We start from the raw sequence: 21,201 nt of genomic DNA, 5'->3' as shown, positions 1-21,201 counted from the left end.
GTCTTCGACATGAAAAAATGACACTTTTTCTATTAAACCGTTTTGGCATTTCTCATGAGTGAGTATAGTTCTGCCGAACCATTGGAAGAGAAGAAGTACCCTTGCTGGCAAAAGACAAAAATAGTTGCCTTAGTTGTCATTGCAATTGTACTCGTAATTGAATTCATTGTACTTCTCTTCACGTACATAAAACTCAAGGACGGCATATGCTTTAAGAAGCTACCATCTTACTAAGACTAAACACTTAGATTTTTCAAGCTTGACTTTTTACAATTTGAACTTTGTTGCTGAATTCAATAAAAATATATTTTAGGTGAAGAGGTGAGATTTCACCTCTTTTTTCACCTCTTTTTTCACCTCATGAATTTTCATGATTTCATCGTAAATGTTTTGTCAAACATGAACGTAAATGTTTTGTCGAAACTTCATCGTAATGAGCGTAAATCAGACAAAAATATATTTTAGGTGAAGAGGTGAGATTTCACCTCTTTTTTCACCTCTTTTTTCACCTCATGAATTTTCCCGAAATAAAAAATAAAGTTGGTTTTTTAAAAAAATATTTTTTTATTTTTATTGTAAGAACATGTTAGCAACAACAGCACCAAACTCTTTAGTCATGAACCCAACTTCAATGTTAGTAGAGATGAAAAGCTTCATTCCTTCTTCATATACTTTCGAAACAGAAATCCAGAAGATAAAGCAAGAACTTCTCCAAGGAGATTTAGATTGCACTGCGAAAGATGAAACAAATGAACAGTATCTTTATGAAATGCAGGACATTATTGACCATCTACCTAAACTTCCTGAAATACAACAACAAAAGCTCACTATTCCTGAATTCGATGAAATAGAAGTCAAAGCAACTGACTCAGTAGAAATAAAGAAGTTCATACGAAAGGTTAACTATGAGTTTCTTGGATTTCATTGCAACCACAAAGTCATGGACAAAGATTGCGATATGGTATATAAGAACATCTCTGACATATACAAATCTGGGGAGTTTAAGACCTACGACAACTTTGTTTCGTTAGTTGCAAAATGTGTATGGCAGATAAGAGATAAAGATAGAAGAGGTAAGATATGGAATGAACAAATAAGACCCGCAACTTTTGAGTTAAAGAGAGCAATTGACGCCTTAGTTGTTTTAGCAGGTAAGGTTTCAGAATATAACGCAAAAATGAACCCGCAATGTTCAAAATGTAAAGCAGCAATGAGGAAATATAACTACTCCGTCAAAGAGATAGAACGTATGCGAAACGACTATGCTGACTTAAAGAAAGAAGTAGAGAAACCAGCAGAAGATAAAATGAACATGTTAGCATTTCTGAACAAAAACTATCCAACTGCTGACGATTTCCTTCTATCTGACGTCAAGAAGAAGTATAAAGAAACTTTCGGTATCGTTAAAACATTCGATGTACTGACAGAAGAAATAGAAGCTACGAAATTGTTTAGGATTTCAAATATACATCATACAATTCATGTAAAACGCTTATAAAATAACAGGTGAAAAAAGAGGTGAAAAAAGAGGTGAAATCTCACCTCTTCACCTAAAATATATTTTTATTGAATTCAGCAACAAAATTCTGAGTAAAATAATTTTTAGGGCTTGTGTCAAACCGTTGAGTTTTCACAAAATTTAAAAAATAACGTTTACCATGTGAAACGCTTATAAAATAACTGAGGTGAAAAAACAGGTGAAAAAAGAGGTGAAATCTCACCTCTTCACCTAAAATATATTTTTGCTGAAAAATGACCAAATTTCATGAAATTTCTCTAGACCGACTTTTACAGGGGTAGCCAAAACTCATGAAAATCGTGAAAAATAACAGAGTATTTTGACAACTTCAAACAAGTAGAGTAGATGAACTCTTTATTTTTCAAGCTTGACTTTTTACAATTTGAACTTTGTTCGCGTAGATGTGAATTCTGAAAGAAGTATGAGGGTCTTGTATGACTTTGTACTTCTCCCAGAGTTCATGTCTGTCAAACTTACCTGCCATGGACTCTTTCATAAGTTCCATGAAATCGTCTTCGGACAATCCAGGGAAAAGTATGATATCAGTAAGTATTCTTTTAACATCCTTACTTAAACTCTTTGCTGTCTGTACACAAATGACAACTGAGATGTTAAAGTGTCTGAGCTTCTTAAGAATTCGACACATGTCTTGTTCTCTGTTCTTTAACAAAGGATGAGAAGCAAAGTCGTCTAAGATAAGAAGACACCTATGAGGGTAAGTCTTCCAATCGTAAGATTGCAATTTCTTCGAAATGTATTCTATCTCTTTCTGTTTGTTTCTGAAGTGTTTCTTCTCTAATATTCTCTGCATTTCCTCATTTGGGTCTTTGAACTTAGAATTTATATACTCATTTATAGCATTGTACTTCAAAACTCTTCTTTGGTACTTCTTTATCCAATCTAACAACTCAGAGTCTTTTATACATACTAACTTAGACTTCTTTATAATATCTTTGAACGAATTGACGGTTTGGTCAAATTGACCAGAAGTACTACAAATGACAACTAACTCATAGAATGGGTTCTTCTCATCTAGTTCTTGTTGTTGTGCAGCCATTTTAAGATAAGTGAAAGTCTTACCCGACCCAGGTGGTGCATTAGACCTGTTATACCATTCTGAGCAAATAAGAACTTGTCATGTATGGGTTTTATCTGAGCATTTTCTAACTTCCTCTTGTTCTTGTTTAAAACATTCTCAAATTTCTTGTCAATGTCAGCAAACTTTTTTTCTAACATATTTTTAGAAAAATTAAAATTTTTATCTTTTAGAAAATGTCTAGCGATTTCGCTATCTATATTCGAGACAAACTTTTCGACAGCAAAACATCTGTCGACCATAAAATCTTACATAGTGTAAACAAGAAAGGTGAATTTGTTCTAAAGTTCTGTTTCTGGGAATATGACAAGAACCATAAAACATTACAAAGAGCAGTCTTAAAATTTGTCAATGACAGACTTGTTGACAGAGATGACGCCGATTGGAAAGATGAAGTCCAACAAAAGTTCTTAGAATGCAAAGAAGACACATGCGCTGTTCTTGAAGATGAAATAGAAAACAGAATAGAAGAGCTATTAAAGGACAAAGAACTTTTACATAAATATGGTTCTGAGAAATTTGACATAACTCCACCAGAAAAGAAGAAGAAGAGAGAAAAGAAAGAAAAGAAAGTAGAAGAAGAGAAGAAAGAACCTGAACCAGAGCCAGAGAAAAAGAAATTTGACATGTAAAAATAAAATTTTATTTTTAGAACATTTCTGGGTCAATGTCAATGTTCTCTTCCTCTTTAGGAGCAAACACTGGCTTAGACTCTAAAATCTTTTTACCCAATTTACCTTGAACTTCAACTATCTTAGACTCATAATATTCATAGTCGTCTGCTTTCTTTGGTTCATAAGGTATAACAAGTTTGTATGCTTTGCCTTCTTTAAGGTTTGAGAACTTCTGTCAAAATTTTCTTTGACTGCTAACAAACCTTCTATGTCTAAGTCTTCAAATTTCGCACCATTTTTCACAATAGCAAACTTAACTGGTTCGATGTTCCAAACTTTGTCAAATGTAGACTTTTCAAAATGGTAGAAGTAAACATTCAAATATGCGAATGGGCTAACTTATCTTTGACTTCTGTCATGTACTTGTTGACTGAAATATATTTCGTCATCTTTTCTATCGGATAAAAAAATATTTTTTTTAAATTTACTCAGAAAAATTTTTCTTTGTATATACGCCGTTCTGAACATCTAAAAGATTTTTGACATTTGCCAAGAATGTTCGTTTAGACGCTGCCATATAACCATATTCTTGACAATATTGTTTATACGATCGTACAATGACCTTTCATCTAAACACTCAAAGTTAGTCTCATCTATAAACAGTTCATATACACTCTTGTTTGCTTCTAACAATGTTTGTCTTTCTTCGGTATGTGGAATTTGTCTTGGATTGAACTTAGAAATATCTAATGTCATGAAATATGAGAACAAGTGGTTGTAAAAGTCAGATGTCAAAGTTTCTGCTAAGTCGTCAAAATATTCTGTATCTTGCATATGAGAATCTGACGTTCTGACAACTACATATCTTCTGTCAGAACTTTCTAACTTCATCGGAACAGCATTGTTTGAAACCATAATGAAGTTTGCAACATTTTCACAAACTCTTTGGTCTTTATATTTTCTTTCAACAACTCCAACTTTGTCTGTTATAAGACTCTTCAAAGCATCTGAGTTTAAAACTTTGTTGTATCTATACTTTGAAGTTCGTTACATACTATAAGTTTCATATTCTCTATTGAAGAGTTAAATTTACCGCAGATGTTTTCTAAGTTTGTCATATTAGGGTTCGAATAGCCCTCTAACAGTTTGCACAAGATATCTGTAAAGAAAGTGTTCTTACCAGTTCCTTGTTTTCCAATTATAATGAGAGCAGTTTCATTTTTAGCACTTGGATGTTGTAAGATGTTTGCAAACCAACATAAGATATACTCATAGACTCTTTCGTTTCCATTGCATATAATTTCTTTGACATGGTCTAACCAAGCTTCTATAACATTCTTTCCATTCTACTTGTTCGTATTTATATCCAGTGAAGATAGAATAGAAGTTTGGAGATGGTGTATAGAACTTTATACCTCGAACTGAAAAATCTTCTAACTTTGACAATAAGATATCCCAAGCATCTAACATCTTCATCCAACTTGTACGACTTTTATTTTCTTAAGTTTCTGTCTACATTCTTGTTCTGAAACTATTGTTGCTCTTGGTTTGTTAAAGACAACATCCCATTCTTTCATGACATAACATTCTGGGGCAGAGTCGACATAAATGACTAAACGTTTCAAATTCTCGACTGCTTTGTTATAGTCTCTAAATGGACACATATTTCTGAAGCTTGGAAGTCATAAAAATCTGAAACGTCTATTCTGTACATTTTTATAAAAATAAAAAAAATATTTTTTTTATTCTTGACTTTGTTGTTGCCATTTGTTGCATTTGTTGTTCTTGAGCTATTTGTTGTTGAAGTTGTTCTTGTAATACAATACTTTCACCAGTTGCATCTTCCAATTCGAAACTTTCTGCCGTCATTGACAAATACATAGGACATAAAAGTTTTACAGGAACAAAGTTTGCGTCAACTAAGGTTAAGTTTATGTTTGCTAAAGTGTTTGAGTTTACTAAAGCTGAAAATCTGCATTCGAATGAACAATAGGCAAACCAGCAGAGAAAGTGTTGTTTATACGCATGAGTATCTTTTGGTCATAGTAGTTTCTGTCGACATTCGAATAGCACTTTGAACCTAAGTTTGAAACAATATATAAAATAGGTGTACTTAAAGTCAATGGAACAGACAAACCTTGTATGACACCTTTTCCTGTTATAGGAAACTGTTGGTAGTAAAAACCAGATATAAGTTTTGTATTATAGCTCATATCGTTTATACTAAACTCAGTCGGACATCCAAACATAATGAAACCTGCTCTAGTTGCAGCACATGTTACATCCGTCCTTAAAGTATTAAATAAGTCAACAAAACCTGTTGGTGGTATATCTGAGTAAGTATCTTCAAAGAAGTATTTTTTACCATTCACAACAACAAAGTCTTCTGGTGTCAAAAGAGCAAAACAGGCTTTAGTCGTCATTGTGTTTAAGGTTAGTTTACAATATCGTCCTTGAGGACTTTGTAAGTTTGTTGTTATAGAATTATATGACTCAGGGTTTTTAGTCGTAATAGTATAAACCACTATGTCTTCTGCCATTTACTTAGCAAGTAAATTTTAATGAAATGTTGTGGTCGTCAAATATTTTTATGACGTCTGGGAAACTATATTTTAAGTTCAACGTTTCACCTCCTTTCATAACGTATATCTTGTCAATGACATTATATGAAACACCACAGCAAGCAATGTCGGGTTCTATTTCTTTGATGTTTATATCGTCTGCCTCTGTCAAAAGTTTCAATAGTTCTTTCAAAACTTCATGAGGTGCGATGACATATGAGTTCACTTTTACAGGGTTGTGTTCGACCAAGTTTAACATTATACCCAAAGCTTGACAAATCTTCTCCTGAGTTTTAAGTTTGTCTTTAAGTTGTTGGTAGTCGTTTCGAATATCTGCAACAGAACTTAAGTCTCTGCTAACTTCAGGGTATGTTGGTTGTTCTTTTACAGGAACTATTGTTATACCATCTTCGTCTTCGTATGGTTTCCCCACTTCAACATCTCTTTCTTTGACATTGACAACAACACTTTGACTGTTTGTTTGAGTTGGTGAATTTAACTTCACATCTGCCACCGCCATTAAACCTTTTGAAACACTTACGCTTCTATTTTTCGGAAATGACATTTTACTTAGAATAAAAAGATGGACGTATTCGAGTATCTCTTCGAATTGAAGCAGAACAAAGTTTACACACACAAACAATACAAGTTCATTGACAGAATAGTTCTTTATACAAACAATGGAAAATGTTATAGAATAGCAGTCTTTGCTGAACCAAAATATTTTCATAAAGCAAAGAAAGTTGGTATAACTGAAATGGTGAAAGTTCTTGAAGCAGACAAAAATATAACAACAAAACTGACCGATATTTCTAAAGGTAAGTTTATAATACAATTTTATGTCAAAACTGGCGTACTGTCAATATTTGACGGAGAGAAGTCAGTTCAAGAACAACTTACTGACCTGCTGCCAAAATCTGCTCGATGGAAGCTGTCGTTATGCCAATCTGAGGAGCCCCAGCAGGTTTCATCGAACGAATCTTCAAAAGAGCATCTTCCGTGAAAAGTGCTATTGGTTTTGTAAACTTCTTTGCTTTCAATTCATCTGGACCGTCTCTGTCACCAGTATATTGTATTTGAACTGTACCAACAGTTGAAATACCACCCATAAAGTCTTCTGAGTCAGCAAATGGAATGCCAAGCCAAAAGTTTGAACGGTCTCCATTTGTATATTGAGTTTTTTGAGCTCCTGTATGAGTCCATACTTTCACATATGGCATAATAGAACTTTGCATTTCAGGGTTAATGGTTGTTGTGAAGTTGTTGTTAAAGTTCATAGCATCTAATGTCAAGTTGTATGACCTCATATCCTCAACTGTAGAATATTCTTCTCTTGGATAATTTGCCATCTATGTTTATATGGTATTTAATACCAGGGTTGTAGAAGCAAGAATAGTCATTTATAGTTCGTCTGAACAGTACAAACATAGTATCTGCATGTTTCATTGCAGTTGTTAAAGCAATATCTGTTCTTGCACCTGGGTCAGCACTTTGGTTTCCAACTTCACCTGCAAAGTCTTTGACAGATATTTGGTGTATAGGGAACATAAGTGGAACTGCAATATATTTGGCAGCTAAAGCATTTGAAATATCTGGGTCCAACATATAGACTGCAAGTCTGCTTTCTATTCTCTTGCATTCAAACTTTTCGCATGTGAACTTAACTGGGTCCCAAGCAGTTCCAGCAGCATTGAAATAATAGTTTACTTCAGTGTTGAGGTTTGAGAAACCAAAGTCTAAGTCAACTTTGTCTTTGCAAAAGTCGGCGAATGACGTTTTATTTGTTCCCTACTTCTGTAAGAGTGAATGGGTCTTGTGTTGGTGCAATGACTAAGTTATTTTTGCTTGGAGTAAGTTCGATAGAAATTTTTCCTGCCCAGTTTGGCAAGTATCTTAAAAACCTGAAGATGAGGAAAGATGACAAAGGAACTCTAAGTTTCAGTTTTACTTTGGTTACTGCTGCTGCAGTTTGTCCAGAAAGGTTAACATAAACTCCTGGAACGTTAGGGTCAAGTCTTCTTATTTTCTCAATAGTTGCATACTGGTCTGTTTGTTCTCTAGCTTGTGGTTGTACTGAGTTTCTCAAAGCGAACCATTCATAGTTTGCCCATGTTACTGTTTGAACTAAGTCAGAGTTAGAATATATCTTATATCCCATGAAAACTTCTGGAGCATATTGGTATCCGACATAGAAAATTCCATTGCAACCTTTCTTGTCAGACAACTTGGCAGAAGGTTTTATTTCAATGTCTTGTTCCACGTATAAGAAAGAGTTGTCAATAGAAATTATATGAAACCTGTCGCAAGCAATATCTACTGTTGTTGAAGAACCTTCTCCAAACTCACCTACGTTTCCATAAGAAACAGCAGTTGTATATTCGTAAGTTCCAGGAACTATTTCTGACCTTCTAATGGCATTGTCGCATTCGTTATACCATTCGGAAACATTTCCATTCATAGCATCCAAAACTGTTGGCGTTATATTCTGAGCGGCGTACATTTCATATGAGTAAAAATATAGAATAGTTGGATTTATATGTCATAATAGAACCCACGTGGACCAAGCTTTACTTTCTTCCTGACTGAGTTTTTAACTCTTCTTTTTCCTTCATTGCCCTCTGCTTGAAGTTGTTGCATCTTTGCATTATGTTCATCTAGTATGTTGCAAATTTCCCATGTCCTTTTTGCCTTTTGGCTCTGGTCGCCCATCTCAGGTAACCTATATCCTAGAAAGAGTTTGTCATAGTCTGTATTTGAGTCTTCGCGTATTGTTTGCATGACTCTTTCCTGAGTTTCCGGTTCAAGCTCTTCAAACAGTGCCTGTCCATATGGAATATGCTCGTTTCCAAATATATGTTTTTGTAGCCATTCTGGTTTTCTTTCCATGTTACCAACTATATCTTTTGTGAATGGGAAAGCTTTTACCCAATCTTTCAGTCTTGCGTCGTTTATTTCTGTAGTTGGTTTTATTTTGTCAAGGAACATGTTTTTCAATACTAACATTTCATTTGGTACTGTCCATTTGAGTTTTCTTAAATATTCATCCCTTCTCGGTTCATTGTCTGCAAAGTAAGTTTTTATGACATTTTGTAAACTTTCGTTTGCAAGGTCATGTACAATAGGTTCTCTTCCTTCTTCTCCCTAACTTTCTTTCTAAACTCTTCACCAAATATACCATCTCTATGGTTCTGTGTAGTTCTTTGAGATAAATGTTCTAGAACGTCAGGTGTTATATTTCCATCAGCCATGTTCATTTCATACTGGTCCAAAATATCTGCATGTTTCATATCTTTCAATGGCATTAAAGCCGCGCTTAAAATACCAGCTATATCTGGTTCACCATTGACTTCCATTGCGTCTACAACTTCTTGGAATTGTGGTTGTAAGTTTATGAACCACCTATCCGGATTAGCTTTATGACCCCATCTCATTGTAGTTCCATCGTCTGCAGAAACAAAAGTAGGTTTGTTTCCATCTTGGTTAGGTTCTGAATGAACTTTAAACAATGTTTCATTTCTATATGTTTTCTTGAAATTTAACCTTTTATCTTCACCGAGTTCATCCGAAGATTGAACGTTAAATGCTCGTAAGTAAAAAGGGTTGTTGTATTTGTGTACATTTTCTTTCAGTACTTCCATTCTATGCAGAATATTTTCATCTGGTGTTGGAGTCTTTTGTATGTCGGCAAACATTTTTCGATATTCTTCTACTATGTCAGCCGAATTTTTTTTAGACTCTTGGAAATATTCCATATTCTCCGCATACTCTTGTTGAGGGTCAAGATTTTTCGGCTGTTCCAAATCTTCATCTAGTTCTGTGAAGTTAGTTTCCAAAGGAGTGACTTGTTCGTTTCCTTCAGGCTCTTCTAGCTGTTGTTGCTGAACTATTTCTTCCATGTCTGGTTGTATCTGAACTTCTTCCTGTGGAGTTTCTTGTACCTCATCTGCTGGCATTTCATATATTCCGAGACCGTTTTTAAAAAGTTCCCTATCTAAGTCATCCGGACTCATAAACCTTTCTTCTTTCGTTCCGTCTCTATTTTTTACGCGTTTCATGAAGAGAGTTGAATTGTCATTTAGCTCTGACACCAAATATCTCGGAGTAAATTCATTCATGTCATTTGGATGATATGCTATTAAATCATATCCCTTAGCGAGCTTGTATTTTCCAGGTTTGAAATTATATCCCATTTGGTGCTGAGCCATAAAGCTAAATAGGTTCGGGTCAGTATTTCCTTCCTTGAACTTTCTAATAGCTTCTTTATATCTGTCACTAAAGTCAAGAGTATCTGGGTAACCATAGTCTTCTTTAAGCATTTTTAAGAATTCTTGGTTTCCTTGCTCTGTTTGTGGTTGTTGTTGTGCAGGATTTTGAACTGTTGGTTGCTGTGCTGGTTGTGGAGGTGGTTGTTGTGCAGTGTTTTGAACTGTTGGTTGTTGTGCAGGGTTTTGAACTGTTGGTTGCTGTGCTGGTTGTGGAGGTGGTTGTTGTGCTGGTTTTGGTGCATGCCTGTGTCTGTGTCCATGTGACGATGTAAATGTTTTAGGTAGTCCTGGTGCAGGTGCTTCTCTTGGAGGGTTTGGTGGTATATAGGTTCCACTAGCTAGTATATAAGTTCCACCAGCTGGTATATAAGTTCCACCAGCTGGCACATATGTTCCATCTGCAGCGTAATGTCCTACCTGACTTTTCGTTCTTAAGAAAGCATTTACTAGGTCTGTTTTGGTCTGTTGTAACTCTTTTTCTTGACTTTTCACAACAGTTGCTCTAACGGCGTCATAGGCACTTTGAACTGCCTGTCTCGTTGCTGCATCTGTTATTTTCGTCATATTTTGTGCTACTTCTTTTAACTCTTTGTCGAAACCTTCAGACTTCAGTTTCTTTCCAGATGAGAAGTCGTTCACTTGTTTCACCTTACTATGAAGAGCTTCGAAGGCGTTCTTAAAGTCAGCATTTGTTAAAGCTTCATTTGAACTGTCTTCATCCGCTTGTATTTTTGTCCTTATTGACCCTATGAGTTGGGCTGCTTTAGCGTTGGCTTGGGCATCTAACCAGTCATTGTTAGCTTTTATATATTCTGCGCTTTTCATTGCCTTTTGCATGGCTGCGTCGTTATTTTTACTTTCTTGTGCTAAGTTTTCATACTGTACGGTTTGGTTTTGCAACTGTAAAAGTTTTTCTGCCTTTACATTTGCTTCAACTTCTTTTTTATACTCATCGCTATCCATATATGTCTTCAGGGCTTTTTGTTTTATCTCTTCATCTTTCAGTATTTTATATTGAGTAGTATGGTTTTTCAAATTTATGACATCTTGTTCCATTTTTGCTACTTCTGCTGCTTTTTCTGACACTTTTTTCGCATATTCCTCTGTACTTAGTTCTTTCAGTTGTTCTTCTTTCTTCTTTTTCTCTACGTTTAACTCATTGAGTTTCTTTGTGTGTCTGTCATATTCTAGTTTCTTTTCGTTTTCACTTATTTGCTTCTGTATGTCTATGTTTGACTTTTTGACATCTGTTATTTGATTTTTGAGTGAACTCAAATTCATTTGACTTTGAGGGTTATATGCTGTTCCGTCTGCAGCTCCACCATAGCCTGCCATTTTCGCTAAAAGTGCCGCTCTTAAACCTCCACTCTGTGCACCAAGAACTCGGTTTAAAAGCATAGGATTGCTTGACATTTGTTGCAACATAGTGGGGTCATTCATCATTTGTTGTTGCAACTGTTGTTGTGGTGTCAGTTTTACTATTGGATGTTTCAATGCTCTCTTCCTCTTACGTATATTCTTACGTAGCTTACGTGGCATTTTAAGTGGAGTTAAAAAGCGGTTTTTGACAGATGTTTATATGACACTTTTTGTTCAGCACAAAAAACTACTCGGTCAAAGTGTTGTCAGTTTTGTAAAATAACCGTCCTATCTCATTCTATAAGGGGAAAAGGCTTCTCAAAGTATACTTCCTTGGAACGCCTGTAACTTTTCCTGTAGCGACGATAGACCATTATTTGTTCGAGCAAATATATACTATTTTGAGTGCTCTACAAAAAAGTCAACGGCGACGACTCTCAAAAACCGTTGTGTAAAAAGTTTTACCGTTGGACAAAAAAGTATGTATAGAAAACAAAAAACGTTTATAGTTCATTCAATATTTGAGATGGAACGGTTTGCCAACGGAGACTTTTCAATAAAATAAAAAAATAGAGGGGGTTACCGTTGACGAAAACGGTTTATTTTAAACTTTTCTATGAGTAGTCCGAAAAAAACAGTTCATTTTTGTCTAATGGAAGCCAACATTAACAATTCTCAACCGCTAACCAAAGCCAAAGCCCCACAACCTCCAAGAACTGGCACAGCTGTTAGAATAACCACCAAAAAGTCTAACAGCGAATTAAGAGAAATTCTTCAACAAATTTGCTCTAAATATCTCAAAGACGCCGAAGAAAACACACAACCAGACGCTATATACAATACTCAGTTCTGTGAAGTTCTGAACAAAGCAATTGCTAGTTCAATTGAACTTACTAAGACAATTCCAAGTCCAATTGAGCTTAGCGATGTCTTAGTTCAGTATTTTCCAACATTTACTAAGCTCATAATGTTGAGAACTTTATACCAAGTTCGTCAAAATCTTCCTCGTTCCATCCAACGGTCATTCGACAAGAGAATTGCCGAATTCCAAGTCTTTAGTTACGGATATGACCAAGATGAATACATTGACGAGTTCGGAGACAACTGTACAAAATGGTTTGACTGCTATACGACTACACAATTTGAATTCGACTTTCTCGAATTCAACGCAGCAACCATTTATATCATTGCTCTTTACCTTTCCGAACAACAACAAGACCTCGCAGATGGAGATGTTGTTACTGTCGTCATGGAAACTCCTGAACAATTCGGAAAAAAGAAGTCTCTAATTGCCAAATTTGTTCCAGGACATCAGCTTTTCCAACGCACAGAAGTCTTCTGTATTCCTGGAACTAAGTTCTTTGTCAGGAGCGAACTCAAAGAAAGATATAATGTGTCATTCAATTACACATTATATAATGTCTTCGACCCAGAAGAAGACTTCTTCCCAGAAGCAATGGAGGAGGAAGAAGAGGAGGAGGAAATACAAGACTCAATCCAAGAAGAGTCCTCCGAATTCACACCAGAAGACTAACAATTTTCCGAATAAAAACCTCATTTTTTACTAAACATCTTCGGGGCTAGAAGGCACGAAGTGCCTGGAAGCCCCACTACCTTTTTTTTTTTTTTTTTTTTTTTTGTATATGTTTTGGCAATATTCTGAAGATTACTATATCATTATTTCAAATTCATATGTTGATAAAAATTCAACTTCAGGAGAAGGAATTGTTACTTTTACTGATTTGACAAATAGTTATAATATTAATGCTTTTGCTGACTTTCATATCAAAAAATGTTACACATATCCTAAAAAAATCTCAATTAAACTACTGAGTCTTTCTAAAATTACAATATTTTTGTCAGCGTTGATTTTTTGATAAAAATGATAATAATTGGGATCCAATCACTTCATATTAGATATTTTAATGTCCTGAAACATCGGAATATTTGGACGTGTTCTAGGAATGACAATTGCCCCACTCTCCCATTCGCTCCTTCAACAAGAAGATTCGAAATTGCATGCGTAAGAAGTAGTCCAACTCAACTTTTTTCAAATTCAGAGACTTTAAATAGGAAAATATATAATAGCATATAGTATACATTACTGATATGGGCTTAACTAGTCTTGAACGATCAAATCCTCCGATCAGGTGTCAAATAGCGTACATCAAAAGAAGCCTAAAATTATATGTTATTTACATATTTCAAATAAAATAAGGCACGATTGTAAATAAAAGTGCCAAAAATTTGAATTAAAATTATTTATTCAAATTGCAAATGCAAGTGGAAGCCCTACCTGCAGATAATTTTGAGATACGAAAACAAAATGGGATTGATCTGGATATCAACTCGCATGGTTTTCCCCAAGAATTAATAAAAGAATGCTACAATAACGAAGCAGAATATACAAATCTATCTTTATATTAAGTATTATTGTTATTTTGAAGATAATTTTGGTAAGTCATGTTTAATTTACTTTCCTTCCTTTGTTTTGTGAATGTTTGGAGTAAATATAATATGAGATCATATAATTGTTGTCTCCGAGAGCAAACTCAACTGTATAAGCTAGTTAGAACTTAATAAATATATATTTGTAAATATTGGTCGCTGATTATTACTACTAAAAGTTGGACTACTTCTCATGCTTACTGAGTTCACACAATTAAATGCTGTATATGTCGATTAATGGATCCGTTTAATGAATGTTGACTCCAATCATCTGTCCAAAACTCTCAATCCTATATTTTGAATCAAATTTGATTTAAGAAATTCAATTTTTATAATTAAACTGAAGGTAAATAAGCTCATTTCATTTTTAAAATTCAATATGAGAAGGCTATTTTACATCATAAAAGTATATAAGAAATATACAATATCAAATAAATTTTTTATCTTTATATTCCATTCTTAAAGAATTGATATTGATAGTCATCTGGGCTTGCACTGATGTTACGTGCTAAAGAATCAAAGCCAGGCCACTCTTCAATTCGTGTCTGAGCAATGCGTAACTTAGGTGCGTGTGTGAGTGGGTTGTTGCACAAATCAATTGTCTTTGCAGTTGACATTGTTTCATCAGAACACCATGTTTCGCACCACAGCCACTCTTGTGGGAGAGAGAAAATAGGTATTGTATGTTGTGCGTAGTTCGGAAGATCCTGATCGAGGTTAGAAAGAGATCCATGATCAGCAGAAAGCTGTTGATAATGGAATCTAAGTTGATCACCAGCAGAAAGATCGCGATATCTAACAAGATCAACAGCAAACAAAGCAGAAATATGATAAGGTTTTCCTTGAAGATATTCAAGCCAATATCCTTGTTTCCAGAATCTGAATGGTTCTGTTTCATTTCTTGAGTTACACATTGGCGTGAACGCGTAAGGAGCACCGTGGAAGTCCATTCTCATTAATTCATTCAAATCAGTTCTAACAATTTGATCCGAATCAATATAAATAACACGTTCTAAATCAAGCGGGAAAATTGTATCTAAGAACAAAATCTTATTACCCCAAATGATTCTTTGTTTCTCGTATTGTGGACGTAACCACGTTGGCCATTTATATGAAACCAACTGATACGAGAAATTATATTTAGAAGACATAATTGGCAATGTCGCTTTGAATGTTGGAGAAAGGAAATTCTTAACAATCCAGAATTTGACATTATGTGTTGATTGTTTTCTTACAGAAAGCATCATGATCTTAAGAAGTCTTTCGTACAAATGACCACTAGCAACACTGAAAACATCCACACGATCTGTTGTTTTATAGTTATCACTGCTACTTACGTTATTCACTTCCATTCCTTCTTTTCCTGGCAAATACTTAACTTTAATTATTTTCATTGGACTTACAAATGAATCAATGACAACTTGTGATTTAGAAAGTTCGAAAATTGATGCAGATCTAGAACCACCAAGTTCTATATTCCATATACCTGGTTTTCCTTGTAATTGGTAATAACCATTCTGCATAACAATTGTATCGCTTTCTCTTTCATTCATTTCATTTGTTAGTTGCAGTTCTGTACCACTAGCTGTGTCTTGTTGTGTTGTTAGACACATTCCTTCAACAAGAAGATTTGTTACAACATAAACACCTTCTTGTGAATGTGTAGTTAATTCAGATAATAAAATATTATCTAAATCAGTAGAAGCACGCATTGATTCATATACCCATGACATCGGCATATCAGGCATTGCTGAATATGTCGTTGTATCATTGAGAAAACTGAATACAGCGTAATCACAATCCAATGTATTCCTGTAATATGTTGTCAATGTCGTGAATGATTCATTGAGTTCCAAAGGAGGAAGAATACATAGATGGATACGTGCGAGATCATGTTTCTCAACGTAATTAATTATAGAAGAAATTCGTTGGAAACTTCTTTTTGTTGGATCAATTAATAATTCCCAAACAATGTCAGTTGATGATTCTTTTGTCTTGTATATCAAACTGTTGTTGATATTGAACATGTCGTCGGATTGGAAACGACGAACAATGTCATCAGACATCCAATCAATATACAATGATGATAAATAACAGTTGAATTCGCTGAAATTACAACTGATGTTTGAACTAAGTGGATAAATTTGGTCCATAACAAAATAAGTGTTCCAATCATCAACTAACTGAAGGAATTCTTCGTTGTTTGGATCGATATCGCTGTAGATACGGCCGTTAACAACTAATGTACATGTTGTTCTGTCTTGTGGGAATATGGATTGAAGGGAATGTGGAATTTCTGGATTGACTTTGAACTTGGATTTGTTGAATCTGTTCTTTTTGGCAAATGAAAAGAAAGTGGAGGTATTAACAGATTCGTTACAGAACAGGAAGTAGTAGTTGTTGATCTTGCCTTCATCAATATGATCCCATTTCGTGTTTGAAATGAATTTGAGGAATTCAAGTTGTCTATCATATGTTAATGAGGATATCTTGAGGGATACTGGGTTGTAGTTCAAGACTTTGTTGTCTAAAGTCTTCGCTAAGAAGAAATTCCTCGAAATTAAATCTAATGAATCGAAAGGATCAGTTTCTTTGATTCCAAACTGTGCAATCATGCGTCCAATCTCCGTAATTTGCATCTGAGCATGGTAATGGATCGATTGCATGCCTGATTTTGTTTCAATATCCTTTCCATTCATGAAATTCGATGGAATCTGGACTTGTGTATCAGAAATGTACTTGTTTGTCTCTAAAATCATGTCTAATTCTGGTGATCCTGCATACAATTTATGCAATTTGGACCATTTCAGACATTTTGAGTTGCAATGGAGCTTGTATGCAGCACTGTATGTTGCTAGTGTTGCCATGTTGGCATAATTAGTCTTTTTATCGATGCCGGCAATGAGGAAAGAGTCAATAAGGAACTGAATTGCCTCAGAACTGTTGACATTCCTTGCAAGGTGGTAGAAGGCGAATGCAACGCGTCTGGAGACCTTGTTTCCGAGGTTAAATGAAGGAACAATTCCGAAATTAACTGGAAATCCGTCTTCAACGAGATTTGAGCCCCAATAGAGCTGGTAGAACCCGCCAAATGTTGTTGGATCAACAAAGGAAACATACTGAGCAAGAGCACGACGAACTCTTGGCATTTGATATAATGGACCGTAGAAAATCTCAAAATCGTCATTGTAATTTTCGAATCTTGGATCTTCAGTAACATTGTCATACCATTGTACGTATTTTGACCTTGTATCAAAGAAAACAACCGAAATGTCGATCTTTCGGGATTTGAAGACTTTGTTGAGCTGAGTTTTGTTTAATTTGAACTCATCTCTAAGTATTTGACGTGATGTACGTTCTTTATTGATGATATCGATAAGTGAAAATATATCCAAATTATTTGGTTCGACAACGCGGCCATTAATAGAAGAAACCATCCTTCCGTTGTATCTAAGGCTGTAAAGTCTATCCAAATCTTTAATTGAAGTATTTGTTACGTTTGTTTTGAGAATTTCATTAATGTAAAGAGGGTAATTGTTTGAAAAGTCACGCATGAGTCTTACTAAATCTGTGTCGTTATGTTTTTCGACCCATGATGTAAATTTTTCGCTAAAATATTGTTCGTTTTGAATATCGTAGAAAGATTCTGGAATTCCGCTGATGTTTTCTGTAGTTTCGTCTTTATGAAGATGAACTTCATTCTTTGATTCGAGAATAATTGAATCTTTGACACCATATTCCATAGAATATTTAAATGGACGCATTTCAACTCCGAAACCGCGAAGGTGAACTCCAAATTTGCCTGTCTTTGATGTTGGACGAAGTGAAAATGGAATATTTGTTTCGATCAGGTTAAGAACAAAATTTGCAACTTCTTTGTTTAGAATGTTTGCATAGACAATTGACTGAGGTACACCGTATTGAAGTTCGAAAGGCTGTACATCAATCTCATCAGATGGTAAATAATGGCATGATATTTCTTTTGTATCGAGTTTTTTACCAATTACTATTAAATCTGGGAAATTTGAGCCGCCTTTTGTACGTGCCATTTCGCGATACATTTCTCCGCGTAGTGTATAAAAGCCAAGCTCAATTTGTGACTTCAAATAAGCATGATGATACGATGGTAAGATTTTATACGCAGTATTCCAAATATATGTTTCGTTATTGATTTGGTCATGGTTTAGAATGATTTCTTTCAAAAATGATGTCGCAAATTCCTTTGAAAAATCGGTCATGAAAAATAACACGTGGTCAAACAAAGGACTTTCATCCCATGGTGCTACCGTGCTCATTACAACTTCATGATCTGGCCTAAATGTACTGGAAACAAGTGAAAATAGTACAAAGGAGATCATATTTGAAAAAAATTTTTTTGGATTTTTTTTATCAAAAGTTTTCAGATTTGAAATCTCATTGGTAATACTCCCTCAATCACTTGCTGAATTTGTGTAGGGCATGTTCTATGTTTGCATTTAAAGGTAGTTCCACGAGTTCCAAACGATGATTTTTGTATTTTTGTGATCGATATTAGCATAAGCATATTTGGTAATTAATAGGCGAAGTACTGAAGAGAATAGCAAGAGCATCTTGGATATATATCCTTGGGATATATCGGGTTCGGGATTTCGTTTAAATCTAATATAAAAATGAATAAAAGCTTTAATTTTACTCTTTTCATTCAAGTATTTTACAAAAATAGATCATAGTTTATCAATACTTAGTACTATTCTTTTTGGAACAAATGATAATGAGGATGATATTTGTGATTTAAAATAATTTTTTAAGATTCATCTTTCATTCATCACCTTGTGAGATGTATAAAGCATTTCCATAACTCATTCTGTTTAATTGATCAACTCAAAATTCCAAAAAAAATTCAAAAATTCAAAAATGAAAATCAAATTTTTGAATTTTCTCGTGAAAATTTCAATTTTTAAAAAATTTTGGAAAATAAAAGTAATGTATAATTAGTCAAAACGTTAAATGAACTCGTTTTTACTCATAAAAAACATCTAATTTTTGATTTTAATATCATATTTGATAAAATCTCATTTAAGAGTTGATCTAATGTCATCATTATTGTTAAAAATATCATTACCATAACAAAATTCTTATTTTAAGATAGTAAAATAATAATGTTTTTATTTCAACAACAACAACTAAAAAGATGAATGAAGACGTACTGCATTCGCATAAGTGTAGTAACTATCGTCTAAATTTGAGTTATTACTATTCCAATCAAAATGTATAAAATTGAAATCAGAAACAGCAAAAGCTTATATGAGGCACTGTGCACTATTTGTAGAGATCATTGTAATTCATAAATAATTTATATAATAAAGCCGATTTTTTTTTCTTTTTGCAATCATTTCCTCAAATTTTAGTAACTTTTTCTATATTCAAGGTATTTGAATATGAATCATAAGGGACATAAGAATTCAAAATTACGAGGAATTCTGTCGTTGAATTTTTGAGATGCAAAATTTCGATGTTTAAACTTCTTTGATTTGTAACAAAATATCTATTTAGAGTTCGATTTTTATAATATTATAAAGAGATGGAAAAGAAATAATCTTTTTAAAAGTAATCAAGAAAGAAGGTATAAAATTAATAGTAATTTAAGCCAAGATCTTTTGAGCAGCACGCTTGATTGCAGCAGCGGCGTTCTTGATTTCTTCTTCTGTGTGAATTGGAGCGACGTAGATCTTGATTGTTGGTCTTTCCTTGTTTGCATCTCTGTTGAGAGCGAATTTAGACTTAACAATGAATGTTGGAGCAGAAGCGTCGTTAAGAGCTTCGTCGCAGACCTTCTGGAGGAGAGTATTTGCTTCCTTGTATCCTGTTTCCTTTCCAAGCTTGAGGTGAACGATTGGAGAGATAGCGTCTGAAATGATTTCAAGGCCTTGTACATCGTGGAGTTCGTTTCTCATAAGTTGGATATTCTCACGAAGTTTAGCGATACGCTCAGCGCCATCCTTCTGGACAATCTCTACAGCACGGCGTGCGCAGATGACGGCGTATGGAGGTGGAGAAGCTGAGAAGATGTAAGCATGAGAAGATAATCTCTGATGGGCGCAGAGTTCCTTTGTAGAAATTGTGAAACCACCAAGAGAAGCAAGAGCTGTACCATAAGAACCGATAGAAATTTCAACTTCAGAACGATCGATATCGAAATGTTCGCAAGCACCACGTCCTGTTTTACCAAGAGCACCGAATGAGTTTGTTTCATCAAGGATGATACGCAAGCAGAATTCGTGGCGAAGCTTGATAATGGCTGGAAGGTCGACAATTGTGCCATCGTTTGTAGAAATGCCTTCAGCGACAACCCAACGATTGCACTTTTCCCAACGCTCGAAACTGTTCTTTGTCTTGATGATCTTATCACGGAGATCGCCCATATCGTTATGTTTGTAAACAACAACTTTTCCACGGGTTAATTCAGAACCAACTTTGATAGCGAACCAGCAGTATTCATCAATGAAAACAACATCAGTGTTATGAGCAAAGGCCTGGATAACAGAGGTTGTTGTAGCGAATGGGAAGCAATAGTTAACTGAGTCTTCAACACCTGTCCATTTAGCAATAGCTTCTTCTACATCAAGGTGAGCATCCATTGTACCGTAGAACTGGCGGGGACCGCAGGCACCAACGGCGTAATGATCAATAGCTTTTTGAGCAGCATCTAAGAGTTCCTTGTTATTGTTAAGACCAAAGAAGTTTGGAACAGCAAAGTTAAGGGCTTCCTTGCCTTCGACTGTGATTTTATCTGTTGGAGCACTGAAAATAACTTTTGGATCTAGCACCGATGGATCATAATCATCCGGAAGTTCTGGAACTATTGGCTTTGGTGTCCATTGAGCGATAATTGCGTCTTCTTCGGCTGTAGTAAGTTCATCATCATTCTTTATAATTTCACGTGGCTTTTGTGTAAGCAAAAGAAAGATTGCAACAATAAGAGCAACCTCAAAGATTAAGTGCTTTGGGGTTGATGCCCAAATACCGGCTAAAAATTCTTCAACGAAAGAGACCACCATTCAGTTGAAAAAAGAAAGTGATCGAATATAATTGAAATATTTTGATTTCTTGGTATTTCTACCGTAATCCATAAATGCTATATTTGGATTTTTTATTGTGATTTTACGGCCAATCTTTTATTAAAATTTTTGAGTCTTCCTCAATTTTGAGAAGACTTTTTTTTCTTAGAGATGGTATTTGAATAAGGACTACCCAAAACATATCCATAAACTGCAATAAATTATAAATATACGACCAATCACCCATTTATACCGCAGCAAGGTTACACGTTCATTCTTTATCAAATAAATCCTTGCAAAAA

At 34.7% G+C, this 21,201-nt stretch overlaps 8 protein-coding genes and 4 pseudogenes across 12 annotated transcripts, besides 2 other annotated features; 4 read left to right on the top strand and 8 right to left on the bottom strand.

Moving 5' to 3' along the window:
- Positions 1-13,053: part of a mobile genetic element that runs on past the window's edge.
- TVAGG3_0292420 (organellar and viral DNA polymerase type B) lies at positions 584-1,126 on the top strand (the record flags this gene model as incomplete). Its single annotated transcript, XM_051229161.1, has 1 exon — positions 584-1,126. A coding segment is annotated over one exon (543 nt), but the record flags the coding sequence as incomplete, so codon positions are not given.
- TVAGG3_0292410 (organellar and viral DNA polymerase type B) lies at positions 1,178-1,498 on the top strand (the record flags this gene model as incomplete). The annotated part of the gene is made up of 1 exon (XM_051229160.1): positions 1,178-1,498. One exon carries the CDS (start codon positions 1,178-1,180, stop codon positions 1,496-1,498), a length of 321 nt encoding a protein of 106 aa, XP_051098890.1.
- TVAGG3_0292400 (uncharacterized protein) lies at positions 2,792-3,247 on the top strand (the record flags this gene model as incomplete). Its single annotated transcript, XM_051229159.1, has 1 exon — positions 2,792-3,247. One exon carries the CDS (start codon positions 2,792-2,794, stop codon positions 3,245-3,247), a length of 456 nt encoding a protein of 151 aa, XP_051098889.1.
- Positions 3,264-3,678, bottom strand: TVAGG3_0292390 (annotated as a pseudogene). Its single transcript has one exon. A coding segment is annotated over exon 1 (415 nt).
- Positions 3,714-4,347, bottom strand: TVAGG3_0292380 (annotated as a pseudogene). The gene has a single exon. A coding segment is annotated over exon 1 (634 nt).
- On the bottom strand, positions 5,774-6,310 carry TVAGG3_0292370 (protein of unknown function, DUF4106 family; the record flags this gene model as incomplete). The annotated part of the gene is made up of 1 exon (XM_051229158.1): positions 5,774-6,310. The coding sequence occupies one exon, from the start codon at positions 6,308-6,310 to the stop codon at positions 5,774-5,776; it is 537 nt and encodes a 178-aa protein (XP_051098888.1).
- TVAGG3_0292360 (protein of unknown function, DUF4106 family) lies at positions 6,687-7,010 on the bottom strand (the record flags this gene model as incomplete). Its single annotated transcript, XM_051229157.1, has 1 exon — positions 6,687-7,010. The coding sequence occupies one exon, from the start codon at positions 7,008-7,010 to the stop codon at positions 6,687-6,689; it is 324 nt and encodes a 107-aa protein (XP_051098887.1).
- On the bottom strand, positions 7,198-8,290 carry TVAGG3_0292350 (annotated as a pseudogene). Its single transcript has one exon. A coding segment is annotated over exon 1 (1,093 nt).
- Positions 8,323-11,594, bottom strand: TVAGG3_0292340 (annotated as a pseudogene). The gene has a single exon. A coding segment is annotated over exon 1 (3,272 nt).
- Positions 12,067-12,948, top strand: TVAGG3_0292330 (uncharacterized protein; the record flags this gene model as incomplete). Its single annotated transcript, XM_001583838.1, has 1 exon — positions 12,067-12,948. The coding sequence occupies one exon, from the start codon at positions 12,067-12,069 to the stop codon at positions 12,946-12,948; it is 882 nt and encodes a 293-aa protein (XP_001583888.1).
- Positions 12,958-13,053: a terminal%2Cinverted (terminal inverted repeat of Maverick-3 transposon ID:TVAGG3_0292320).
- Positions 13,054-13,907: 854 nt separating this feature from the next.
- TVAGG3_0292310 (UDP-glucose:glycoprotein glucosyltransferase family) lies at positions 13,908-18,522 on the bottom strand (the record flags this gene model as incomplete). Its single annotated transcript, XM_001583839.2, has 1 exon — positions 14,309-18,220. The coding sequence occupies one exon, from the start codon at positions 18,218-18,220 to the stop codon at positions 14,309-14,311; it is 3,912 nt and encodes a 1,303-aa protein (XP_001583889.1).
- A 548-nt stretch (positions 18,523-19,070) lies between these two features.
- On the bottom strand, positions 19,071-20,918 carry TVAGG3_0292300 (class II aminotransferase/8-amino-7-oxononanoate synthase family; the record flags this gene model as incomplete). The annotated part of the gene is made up of 1 exon (XM_001583840.2): positions 19,484-20,899. The coding sequence occupies one exon, from the start codon at positions 20,897-20,899 to the stop codon at positions 19,484-19,486; it is 1,416 nt and encodes a 471-aa protein (XP_001583890.1).
- Positions 20,919-21,201: the final 283 nt, after the last annotated feature.

The sequence above is a fragment of the Trichomonas vaginalis genome, chromosome V (assembly GCF_026262505.1).
Source record: "Trichomonas vaginalis G3 chromosome V, whole genome shotgun sequence".
Taxonomy (NCBI): domain Eukaryota; phylum Parabasalia; order Trichomonadida; family Trichomonadidae; genus Trichomonas; species Trichomonas vaginalis.
The sequence above is the reverse complement of the archived record's forward strand: the minus strand, read 5'-3'. Positions and strand labels throughout refer to the sequence as shown.